At 38.2% G+C, this 12,828-nt stretch overlaps 2 protein-coding genes across 2 annotated transcripts; one reads left to right on the top strand and one right to left on the bottom strand.

Moving 5' to 3' along the window:
• Positions 1-1,333: 1,333 nt before the first annotated feature.
• On the bottom strand, positions 1,334-4,876 carry fam241a (family with sequence similarity 241 member A). Its single transcript, XM_032547054.1, has 2 exons — positions 4,679-4,876; positions 1,334-3,382 (listed from the first exon to the last, which is right to left on the bottom strand). The coding sequence occupies exons 1-2, from the start codon at positions 4,775-4,777 to the stop codon at positions 3,092-3,094; spliced, it is 390 nt and encodes a 129-aa protein (XP_032402945.1). The 5' UTR covers positions 4,778-4,876; the 3' UTR covers positions 1,334-3,091.
• Positions 4,877-4,983: 107 nt separating this feature from the next.
• lrit3b (leucine-rich repeat, immunoglobulin-like and transmembrane domains 3b) lies at positions 4,984-12,547 on the top strand. Its single transcript, XM_032547639.1, has 6 exons — positions 4,984-6,688; positions 8,116-8,490; positions 9,283-9,368; positions 10,555-10,848; positions 10,936-10,995; positions 12,008-12,547. The coding sequence occupies exons 1-6, from the start codon at positions 6,591-6,593 to the stop codon at positions 12,325-12,327; spliced, it is 1,233 nt and encodes a 410-aa protein (XP_032403530.1). The 5' UTR covers positions 4,984-6,590; the 3' UTR covers positions 12,328-12,547.
• The last annotated feature ends 281 nt before the right edge of the window (positions 12,548-12,828 follow it).

Raw genomic sequence — 12,828 nt, 5'->3', positions numbered from 1 at the left:
AACGGCTCCGGCTCCAACAAGGCAGAAACGGCAAGCGAATCGAGGAGAGGAGCTAGGAACCGAAGCACACCACAAACAGAGAAAACAATCCAACAAAAATGAGGAAAGTTATTTTTTAAGCTTTCCTCTAAAAATGAGTAAAGTCTCAGCAGAGTGAATATTTAAACTGACAACAGATATTGAGTTTTTCCACCAATAAAACAAGTCACGATAGCAACTCACCGCGGCTGCGTAGTGTCCGTCTCTAGGCAACCGTGACGTTCAGCGTCGGTCCGTAGCGTTCAGGGCGCTCCCGCCACGACAATGTAGCTGACCTTAATATTTCCTGTATTTTATTTTGGCCATTAATGTTGAACTTAGTGTTGATGTGTGTATTATAGGCGTGTCTATCGGACAGTTATGTATCGGTTCAACACACACATTTAACGGCCAAATATGGGACGACTCGGTATTTTACTGGATGGGTGGCGATCCTGTTCAGGGGTGCTGAGAAACAGTTTTAGGGTGCTAAAGCTAAAGCTCCCCTAAAACAGGGCTAGAATCTCCACTGATCGACAGTCTAATATTCCACTATGTGATATTTCACCAAAATCACTTAACGCCTCCGTCATAAAAGAGCAAGGGTATACAAAGTATAGTCCTGGGGCCATTTGTGGCCCTTTGTTTTGTTTTTGGTTTTTTTTTGTGGCCGCCACTGTAGTTCAAGAATGATACAATTTTGTCTATTAAACTTTTTCTTTTTAATGAGGGTAAAATTAAAAAAATCAAATTATTTCACTCACCTGGCAGATAAGTGAAATAATTTGCCAATAGTACTTTTTCAGCAATATAATTTTTTGAAATCCCACCTGTATGTATTAGTTTTTTGTATTTTCAGTTAAAAAGAAGTAGTAAATATATGTCAAAAAGCTCAGAAATTTTGTAGAAAAAAAATTACATTTTCCAAGTTTAAAAAGTTGAATATTTTATCTAAGAAACCATGAACTAAAACTATTTTCTGGGCTTCTTTCTTGTAATTTGAACACCCCATCAGTCAAGGCAGATGTCTACTTATACATAACCTAATTCTGAGCTTTTCCTCCCCACTGTTGCCACATACTTTGAGGTAAGTCAGTGAAAATGTTTAAATATCAAACACAAAAGGTTCATAATCATCCTAAATGTGCTAGAATAAAAATTCTAAAAAGTTTTCCAACATGCTTAATTATATCCCTGATACAAGGGAGGGAAACGTTAAACACAGTAAGTCATATTTAATCATCTGTGCTTTTGGTTTCACCCTGCGGTTAGACAGCTGACGTTTAAGTTCAGTGGACAGAGCATACCAAAGGTGTATAATCAGCAAACCTTTTATTAAATTCACATTTTAAACCAACTTTGCAGTGTCAGAAACACAATTTTCTCATGAAGGAGAAATAAAGAGGTTTGTATCTTTATTGTTTTTCCTCCAAATTGATGTTGAATCTGATTTTTACAACACTGCAAAAACACAGAAGTATTTTTGGTCTGGTATGTAGTGCAATTACCTTTGTACACTTGAAATACGACCAAACATCTTGCAAATAACTTTTCAGCAAGATATAGAAGTTTGTTTTAAGTAAATAATTCCTTAGCATTTATTAAAAATAAGTAAAAGTCTCACTTAAATCATGGGAAAATGTCTCGTTATAGGTGAAAATCTGTCAGTGGAACAAGTACTTTTTAGTAAGTATTAAGGAATTACTGACATAAAACAAGCTCCTATCTTGCTGAAAAGTTACTTGTAAGTTAGTTTTATCTTATTTCAACTGTACTAAGATATTTGAACTAAAAACTAGAACAAAATACTTGGTAAAAATTCATTTTTTTGCAGTAAATATAGCAGAAAGCCTCATTTAATCACATTCAATGTAGGTAAAGCTTGCAGACGGTGTGAAGATATGTTCAGTGGCGCCTCAGTTTAAGCTATTTGTAGTTTCCTCTGAACCAATAAACACAAAGAAAGCCTCCTCTGAAAGCAACTTTCAGATATGTTTTTAAAGCAAAGATAAGAGGCTGTATCCATGTCTAATCTTCATCAGAATCTACAAAAAATCAACCGTTAGGAAAACAATACAATGACTCAGAGTGAGGCAAAGCTGCACAGTTGGTTTCTCCAATTATGAACAGAACCTGAAAAACCGGGATTGATGTGAGGCAGAACTGCATTCAGAACCAGAGAAGAGTTTATCTACAAGCGATTCGAATAAATGGAAGTTTACACACCATACACCACCATGATACTTTTCAACAAAAACACAAAATTTTACAAAGTAATTTCATCTAGTTTCTAGTGAAAATATCTTAATACACTTGATATAAGAAAACTAACTCACAAACAACTTTTCAGGAAGAAACAGAAACTTATTTTCATTCAATAATTTCTTAATATTGATTTTAAAAAATACTAGTTCTACTGAGTTATTATTTCACTCATAAGAGATAAACTACCAATTGAACTTTTTGATTAATATTAAAGAATTATTTACTTAAAACAATCTCCTATATCTTGCTAAACATTTACTTATAGGTCAGTTTTGTCTTATTTCGAGTGTACAAAGATATTTGCACTAAAAACTAGACCCAAAATACCTGGTAAGATTTTGTGTTTTTGCAGTGAAGCTCCTGAACACAAACAGTGTTCTGTGAATCTATTGGATGGAGGGTGATAGGGGCATCATGGTGAAACGTAAACTGGACCGAATATTTTCTGGAATACGCCGGAATGATCACTGGAAATCAGAAACGGAAGGTGAAGGCAAATATTTTAAAAGCAAACCAGGTAACCAGTTTAGTCATGAAATAGGAAACAGGAAATGATCAGGATGTTTGGAGGAAATGATCATCTTTGGCTGTTAATGCACAGAGCTTCTATTATTATAATTAAAGCAGGAAATAACAGCTCCATTTGATTGTCCAGGGGGAAACCCAAACGTTCACAGATGAGGGTTTATTTCCACCTTAAATAACTTCAAACTTCCACTAGCGATGCTCCACAAAACATCTGACTACGACCCGCCATCAGCATAAAACCAGTCTGCACCGAAAGAACCCAGCAGCTCCACTCGGATCATCACTTCTGGATGTAGATGATGATGATGCACAGAGTTCCCACCAATCCCAAAGCCTGGAAACCCAGAAACCAGAGCAGTACCCAGAAGACCAGAACCACCACTGGCTCCACTGTCCGGTCCCCGAAGTAGACCTGGTTGAAGCCCACGCCCCGCAGGCACTTGTTGATCATCCCAAACAGAGTCCCCATCCTCTCGCAGTCGTCCAACTGAGGAGTTGGGACCGCCGGATCCTGAGATCGCTGCAGCACGGCTTCGTTTGGAGGGCGTGTTCGGGTCCGGCTGGGATCCATCTGCAGGGATAAAGTTTCATTTTGGTTTAATTTGTCCAGCTCCAGACACAACAATCATCAATTAATGGATAGATGCAGATTCAGCAGGGCCGGCCAAAACCTTTTTGGGACTCTAAGAATATTTTCATTTGAGGCCCCTCTTTCCAGCATTACGACAAGGCCATGTTAAGAAAATAAAATAATAAAATTACGAGAATAAACTTTTAATATTATGAGAATAAATTCTAAATATTTCGTAATATTATTCTCAAAATATTATGACTTTATTTTTTTATTATTTTGATTTTATTCTCGTAATGACTATTTTTGTCATTACTTTATTTTCAAAATATTGACTTTATTCCCATTATTTTGACTTTATTCTCATACAACTTTAGTCTCATTCAAGTTCATTCTCTTCATATCATGACTTTATTCTTGTAATTTTACAATTTATTCTTGTAATTTTAATTTTTTATTCGTATGGCTCTAATATTATGGCTACTGTACCAGTATGTGTGTAACATACTTGCTATCATTAGCGTTATTTCTAATTAGAATACATTATATCAGTATTATTATGGCTCTTGGGGGACCCCTGGTGGTGAGGAGGCCCTAAGCAGCCCCTTAACTCTCATTGCCTTGGGCCGGTTCTGCAGTTCAGACACACAGTGACCGGAACTGATTTGAGGTACTGGTCAGATGCGTGGTGTCAGACCAGGAAGTGCTGCTGTTCCACTCAGTGAAGATCCTGCTGCTGTGGTGAATGCTGAATCATTAACTGGGTTTAATGGGACACTAAAAGGATCTTATCCATCAGAAGTGTTGATAGCTCTTCCTAGTGGGACACAGCTTCCTGTTTTCCCAATCTTCCTCCCCGTCACATAAATCTACCTGCTCTTCGGACCCCACCCTCTATGATTCCGATAACACCACCTGTCCAACTTGCACCACACTGGTCACTTCTGTGAACATCCCCTGATATTTAACATAAAACTACTGAACCAAAATGAATAATACATAGGCCGAACTGAGCTCAGAAGCCCGCTTGTTACACATGTTTATCAGTTTTACTCTTACTAAACCGAACCGCTGAGTTGACACTAAAACGGTTCAATCATCAGATTTTTCAACGGAGTTCGGACTAATCCTGATTGCTGTTTTTAACGGAACAAACTTCAAGCTAAGATTCTTTCAGTTGTTTTAACTCTGTTATTTTCTGAGCCGACCCAACAACACTATTTAAGTTTTCCGAAGAGTTTCCCCCGAGCCCCAAATCAGTTTAAAACAGCAGGTTTTGTACTGTGACAGATTTACCCGGACTGAGTGCAGATCCCCGCGGAAGGTCTGCGCCGCGCTCCGCCTTCTCTGGTCCTCCATAGAGAGCCCGTCTCCATGGTCCGGTAAGGCCGACATGTTCGGGTAACAACTTCCAGAACCCGAAGGGAACTAACCAGGGAAAGCAGCAGTTGGAGTCTGCCCAGAGAGGGAGAAGGAGAGGCGTCCCGATTACAGACAGCGAGGTGCTGCGCGCCCCCTGCCGGCCAGGGAGAGTCACTGCTTCTGTTGACATTTAATGACAGAGTTTCTTCAGATTTTATAATCTATCAACTTGAAGGGCAACTTAATACATATTTACTGCATTTTTTATATTTTTGAGTGCTTTCTAATGTTTTAACTCTACATAGTCAATCACTTAATTTTGGATTCACTGAATATGAACATGATTAACAAACTTGACAGACATTTTTGCCCTTAGTTCAACTAAACAGAATTTGTTGAGAGCTGCAAAAGCTACATGAAGCAAATTAGCTTATTTTTTACAGCCTCTACTGTAGGAAATCTATTGTTGTCTTTACGTTTTATAATACTTTTTATCTGTGATTTTTATTTTTATATACCCACATTGCCTGTTTTGTGTTTATATAGATGGTCGATTGATGCTTAGTTAGGACTTTAGAGAGAAGGGACAATTTAAGATGTTTTTTCATTCAAAACCTTTGCTTATGTCAACATGTGACATGTTCATTTTAATCTGAATAAAATAAACAAAATAAAATAACATCTGTGACCTTTACCTGAAGGTAATAAAAACAATTTCTTCTATAGAAAGTTAAATTTTTATTAAACAAAAAAGCAGTATTTTGCAACCAAAAGACACAAATCTAATATTACTTACGAAATTAGCATCATTCTTTGCTTTCATGCAAACATGTAAAATAAATGACTGAAACTAGCATTTATTTTTTATTACCTTTACATTTTAAAACGCTACTCAATTCTTTAGCTTAAATTGGAGGGTCAAAACAGTTACATGTGGCTCCAGAGGCACAAATTGTAGACCTCTATGTGTTAAAATATCTTCACAACACTTGCCTGATCTAAGTGCACAATATATAGATACCGGAAAATATGATTCAAATGCTGCTTTGCATGTTTCACAGAAACCGAAATGCAGCTTCTGCAGCAAAGCATCGCCTGTTTACATTTAGTTCAGTTTAGAAGCAATCTGTGCTGCAGCATCTGATCCAAACAAAGGAGACTGGCATCTTCTCTGAGGATTAATGGGTCACAGCAGTTCCTTCTACCTGCATTCCTGAGCTCTGTGTTCACATGCAAAGCTCTATCAAGCTAAAGGAAGAAATGCAGACAAAAGAAAGTAGAGGAAGTAGTAGGAACAGATAGGTAGAGAGTAGAAATGATGTGAGGAGAAAGCTAAAAGTGCAAACAGAAAAAGATTGCAAAGAGCTGCAGAAAGGACAAGATGCAAATAGGATGAAGAGGTGCAGAGCAAGAGTAGCAGAAATGACAAAGTTCAGATATAAACAATAGAAACATAGAAGTAGATGCAGACATGATGAGGTGAAAATATCAAAGGAACCCGAAACAATGGGAAGAAAAAAATATAATATATATATATATTTATATAAAGCTTCATACATAAATGATTAAAACAAGAAAAGAAAATCAGGGCTGTTTTTATTGTGGTCACTCCTGCTGAATTAATCCAGAGAGAATGGAGGGTTTAATTCTGCATGGGGCCCCGGCAGGCTCATGCTGGCCCTCATTATGTGATCTGTCACTTTGGCACTGAGGTGAGGGATTACAATCCCGACCGTAAGAACAATAATCCCAGCTAATCTGGGATTCCCTTTCATTCTGCGGCACGGGCAAAGATGAGGACTGGGGAAGCCTGGGGAAGCAGAGCAGAGGATCCGTTTGATGCGAGATGTTCCTGCTGGTTCTTCTTCACATCCTGCAGTCGGCTGTGATGACCCGTTCCTGCCCAGCTCTCTGTGTCTGCAGCAGTGGACTGACCGAGCCCAGGTTGGGTTTTTTAATAATCTCTGGTTCTGTGTGCAGCTGACTGGTTCTGCTTTCTCCATGCAATATTACCGTATATTTAATAAATACTGAGACATTTGCTGTGAAGAGAAGGTTTCAGAAAACTGTAAAGTTTCAGATTTTTGTTACGATCTTTTCCATGTGTGTTTCTGTGATTATCTTATAAGTTTCAAGTGTTATGTTTTTTTCCTTTCAATTGATTTCAGAGCTGCATGCACTGCAAAAACACCAAATCTTTCCAAGTATTTCTGCCGCGTTTATAGTGCAAATATCTTAGTACACTTGAAATAAGACAAAACTAATTTACAAATAACTTTTCAGCAAGACATTGGAGCTTAATGTCACTTAATAATTCCTTAATAATGAAAAAGTACTAATTCCACTTGCAGTAAAATTCACTTATAAGAGGAAAATGTCTTGTTGCAAGTAAAATAATCAGCCTGTGGAACTAGTACTTTTTCATTAATACTAACGAATATAATATAATATAATATAATATAATATAATATAATATAATATAATATAATATAATATAATATAATATAATATAATATAATGTGGTAATATTTTGTGTTTTTGCAGTGTGTGCTGATTCTGGTGGCAGTCTGAACGTTGAAAGAAAGTTCTTCCTTTCCACTGTCGCCACATGCATGCTAAAGACAACACTGCAAAAACACAAAATCTTACCAAATATTTTTGGTCTAGTTTCTAGTCCAAATATATTATTACACTGGAAATAAGACTAAACATTTTAGTAAGACATATGAGGTTGTTTTATGTAAGCAGTTCTTGAATGTTGGTTTTAAAGAAATTATTAGTTGCACTCAGATTATTTCACATAACATGTGAAATAATGTTATATTATTATTTATGTTACAGAAAAATGTACTGTGATAAGATCTTACCAAGTATTTTTGGTCCAGTTTCTAGTGCAAATATCTTAGTACACTTGAAATAACACAAAACTAGCTTATAAGTTACTTTTTGCCAAGATATAGAGGCTTGATGTAAGTCAATAATTTCTTAATATTGATCAAAATGTTCTAGTTCCATTGGCAGATTATTTAATTTATAACAAGACATTTTTCCAATGTTATAAGTTAATTTATCTGCCAATAGAACTAGTACTATTTCATTAATATTTGGGAATTATTGACTTAAATGAAGCTCTTACATCTTGCTGACAGTTACTTATGAGTTAGTTTTCTCTGATTTCAAATGTGTTAAGATATTTGCAGTAGAAACTAGAACAAAATATTTGGTAAAATTATGTGTTTTTGCAGTGTACAGTAACTCCAAACATCTTTGTTGCACCATCCATTCCCCTAATGAGTGATGACTTTATTGCTTTATTGTTTGTTTCTCTAAAAGATAAAGTTAAATCTTAACTTTATGACTGTGTTTGGCAGGTCGGTCCAGTGCAGCGACTCCGGGATGTCAGCACTTCCTGTGAACCTTCCAGCCGACTCGGTCAAACTTCGCCTGGAGAAGACCTCGATCTCCAGGGTTCCCCGAGCAGCTTTCTACAACCTATCGGAGTTACGCTTCTTATGGTTGACCTACAACTCCATAACATCCGTCCACCCGAGCAGCTTCGTCAACCTGAAGGCGCTACGGGAGCTGCGCCTGGACGGGAACCTGCTGACCGCCTTCCCCTGGGAGGGGCTCCGAGACATGCCCCGCCTCCAGACGCTGGGACTCCACAACAACCGCCTGTCCAGCCTTCCAGCTCACGCTGCCCTCTTCCTCCCCAACATCACCTACCTAGATCTGTCCAGCAACAGGTGGTGTGCAGCATACGAGGCTTTTGTCCGTTTTTATACTTCAATTTGGGCTTCTAACAAGAGCCCAAGTGCTTAATAAAGTTAATGTTTTTGGTGTCTGGAAAATTAGCCGTTTCAAAAACTTACACCACCAGGCGACGCCCTCAGTAGTCCTAGGAAAGTTCAACCAGTTACCTAGCAACCCCAGTGGAGCCCAGCCTGTCACCTAGCAACCCAAGTTGCTTTAACACATTTGGTCAGCTGGCTTTATGTGTTCTTTCTTTTACTTGTTTTGCCTTTGTGAAGCACTTTGTGATCTATATGTCCGTGAAAGGTGCTATAGAAATAAAATTTTACTTACTCTTTTTTTTTTTTTTGCAGGTTTTTGTACTTCCATTTGGGTCTCTACTGCTTCTAAAAATAGAAGTGCTTTAAAAAAAACATCCAGGCGTTTTTAGTAATAAGTTTTGTTGTTTGTTGTCTAGGAAATGAGTCGTTTCAAAAATCTCCTGAGTGTAGCAAATCACCAGGCAGTACCCCGTTACCTAGCAACCCCAGCAAACTCCAGCCAGTTACCTAGCAACCCAGGCAGAAAACTTATTTGGATTTAAAGTGACAGAGGCCCTAAAACAGCTCATTCTGAAAGGAATGATGGAAAGACTAAAATCTCATTATGTAATAATGATTTTGTGGGGGGAAAAAATGTGATGAACATGTTTTATATATAGACGTATCCTAACCTGTTCAATGAAGCATAATAGGTCATTTTTAGAGGTATGTCTCGCCTGTTCATTGATGCTCTCCTTTCCCCAGGTTGACTATATTACCTGCTGAGCTCTTGGATCTCTGGTTTCCTCTTCCAGAACTGCAGGAAGGACCAATTCAAAGAAAGATCTTAGGCAAGTATAGAAGGACACTGCAGTCCTAAAGAATCTGTTGATAACTCATCACACCAGACAAAGATGCACCACATTAGGTGTCCAGTAGCCTTGTTTGCTTCGCTACAGAGGGACTGGACACTCGGCGAATAAGAAACGATTGCTTGCTGGAGGCGTGGACTCTGCTGAAGTTTAAGCGTTCACCCAATTGCCAGAGCTTGAGACAAATGTAATATGCCAGTTTGACGCTAAGAAGATTACCAGAAATGAACTTCACTGTAAACAACAATCGCCTGCTGGCTGCATTTCTGTTACAAATGTGTGAAAACTTTATTGCTATTCCACTAATGTCGAAAAAAACATTATTTCGCAATTGCAGTATTTCCATTAAATAAGGAGCGCAATTAAAATCACAGTTTGTAACAAGTTTGTAAAAAACCATGCTGCTCCATCATCCTCCTGCCACTTCCTGTTATTTTCTGTCTTTTCCACCTATAGCAACAGTTGTTGATCGCACAACTCGTGTGATGTGAAAAAAGTGTTGCTGTTGCAGTTTGAAGAAATTCTGTAATTTCAAAACAGCCGGAAAAACCACTTCATCCTAGCGCAAAACGTTTTATCGGAAAAATGTGAGTTTTTTCGAAACTGGCAGGTTTTCATTAACCAAATTTTGTTTCATAATTCCATCCATCCATTTTCTTACACCCTTGTCCCTAGTGGGGTCGGGAGGCGCCGGTGCTGATCTCCAGCTAATGTTCCGGGCGAGAGGCGGGTTCACCCTGGACAGGTCGCCAGTCTGTCGCAGTTTCATAATTCCAATTTGTGCAATTTTAAGATCAGTGGAAATGCAACTATTTCAAGGAGAGATGTGCTGAGCCGAACAAGATGGCTGCTATATTTGGAAGAGTGGCCAAGATGGACTGAATGGTTTAGTTCACTTCCTCCACTGCCATTGTTAAAACTACAGACAGGCTACATTTCTAAAGCAGCACATAAAATCAGGGTCATCACTCACAACTTCCTCTGCCTACTCATTGACCTGGTTTAAATTCTAGCGAAGGGAATTCTAGTCAATAGGAGAAATCCCAGAGGGCGCAGTGAAGGGAGATGAGAATCCAGTGGATTGCATGTGACGGCAACAGATTTCACATTCAGCTTTTTGTGCACTCCTTTGAGCAATACGGGTCAAACTTTGCTTCTCACTCAGGTCTGCATGACAACCCCTGGCTGTGTGACTGCCAGATTTCCATGCTGACATCATTGTCCATGTCCCTGGGGAGCCCGGTGGTTCTGATGGATCAGCTGCTGATGTGCAGAAGGTCTGTGGGTCAGTCCGGGTTGATGCTGACACAAGCCGAGCTCTCTCGCTGTATGCGGCCCTCCGTCCAGCCGGCAGCCACCAGGGTCAGCTCTCCGCTGGGCAGCAACGTCATTCTCAGATGTGATGCTAGCGGTTACCCGACACCGACGCTGACCTGGATTAAAACCTCGGCTTACCCTGGTAAGCAAAGCAGGGCTACATTTGGCACTGAAGTGATGCCACAAACATCTGAGTGACTGAATATAAAGATCTGATTTTCCTAAACAGGTTGTTGTAAACAAGACCTCCTGCAGAACACTGAACAACTTCCCAAGATTTTGGAGAGCTGTAAGTTGTCTCTTGTTTGAAGCATAAATATTTTTTTCTCTTGAGTCTGTGCTACAGTTTGTGCATTGCACCAGTCTTTAGTTTACACTCAACTCTTTACCAATATCAGTAAAAATAACACTAAATTTTAACCAGTATTTTTATTCTAGTGTCTGGGGTGAATATCTCTGTACACTTGAAATAAGACAAAACTATGAACAAAAAAAGCACAGGTTCCACAACAAATTATTTCACTTATATCGAGATATTGTTTCTATAAGTAAAATAATCTGAAAGTAGAAAACACTAAACTAAGCTCTGATTATGATTTATAATATGGGAAAAATGTCTTCCAGATTACTGAGTTTATAGCTAGAAAAGCACCAATCTGATATTAATATCTGTATTGCTCCCAATATTTACAAAAAAAATTTTTTGTGAATGTTGACAATGTGCCCAATCCATCTGCGCGACATCATGCTTCATTTATTTTACATTATACTTAAAATTCCTAATTGAACTTTCTCAAACATTGTTTTTGTCAGTTTCTTTTTTATATATTTTACATTGGCTGTTATACTCCTAACTGCACCGGCTGAACAAATGAAAGTTGCTCTGTTTTTACATGTTTGACCAAACTTGGTGTTTTGGTGTATTTAAGTGTGTATCAGATTTTTAAATTCAGTACATTTATGTCTGTGTGTAGAAAAAGAAACATTTTCAGTTAGCATAGAACTGCTTTTCTGTATTGTATCCGTATCTGCCGATACTAAACCTCAGATATCTGTATCGGTATCAAAAGTGAAAAAGTGAAGCTGTGCATTCCTATTACTTTTTTTAATCAACATTAAGAAAGTATTGACTTAAAACAAGTTCTTATATCTTGCTGAAAAGTTAATTGTAAGTTAATTGAAATAGTTTTATCTTATTTCAAGTGTATTAAGATACTTGCACTAGAAACTAAACCAAAGATACTTTGTAATATTTTGTGTTTTTGCAGTGTGCATCTCAAACTCTCCGCCATGTGTTTCAGTTATGCAGGAATCTCCTCGTGTCGGTGTTCGCTGGTCCATAATCAGCCTCAATGGCCTGTCGTACAAGGATGCTGGGGAATATCGCTGCCAGGCACGAAACATGGCTGGAATATCTGAAGCTCCAATCAAACTCAAGGTTATGGGCATCACAAGACTGTCTCGTCTCCCAAAGAAAAAAACACAAAAAATGTTGTCCAAATCGTCAACAAAAGAAAGAAAGCCGCCCCGAACTCCTTCCACCAGCAGCATCAAGGGAAAGGAGAGTCTGAAAATTACAAATGCCCCGCCATCTTTACAGAACAACACGCAGGAAGTTTAAAACCTTATAAACAAAGACCCTCTAACAACTCTACAAATGTTCTCCGAGAAGCAACACCTAAATGCGAATCACTACAAATCAGCGAATTCAAGAAGTTCCAGTCAACACCGAGATCAAATCAAACGTTTTCCTTAAACAAATCAGTAGTTTCAGCTTTCAGAGCTCTTTACAAAGTTCTGCACAGCTGTGGATGCCACTTATTTATAAAATAAAATGTGATTCAGAAACTGAAGTGTGTCATCTTTCACTTTTCCTAGAGATTAAAACAAGATTCAGAAAGTAAAGTAAGAAAGTTCCAGTCTAACCACAAATTTAAAATCAAGTATTCAGATCGAAACAGTTCTTTACGGAGCGTTATCAGTGTCAAAACTTAAGTTATCTTTGGAGCTAAAGAAGAACTATCTAGAGCAGTGCTTCTTAAACTTTTTTAGGCTGAGAACCACTTACTCCATTTAACAAACACTCACAGACCACCTAACTTAAAATTTCCCTCGCAAAAAT

The sequence above is a fragment of the Xiphophorus hellerii genome, chromosome 19 (genome assembly GCF_003331165.1).
Source record: "Xiphophorus hellerii strain 12219 chromosome 19, Xiphophorus_hellerii-4.1, whole genome shotgun sequence".
Lineage (NCBI taxonomy): Eukaryota > Metazoa > Chordata > Actinopteri > Cyprinodontiformes > Poeciliidae > Xiphophorus > Xiphophorus hellerii.
Note: the sequence above shows the minus strand (reverse complement) of the source record. Positions and strands in the feature narration are given on the sequence as shown.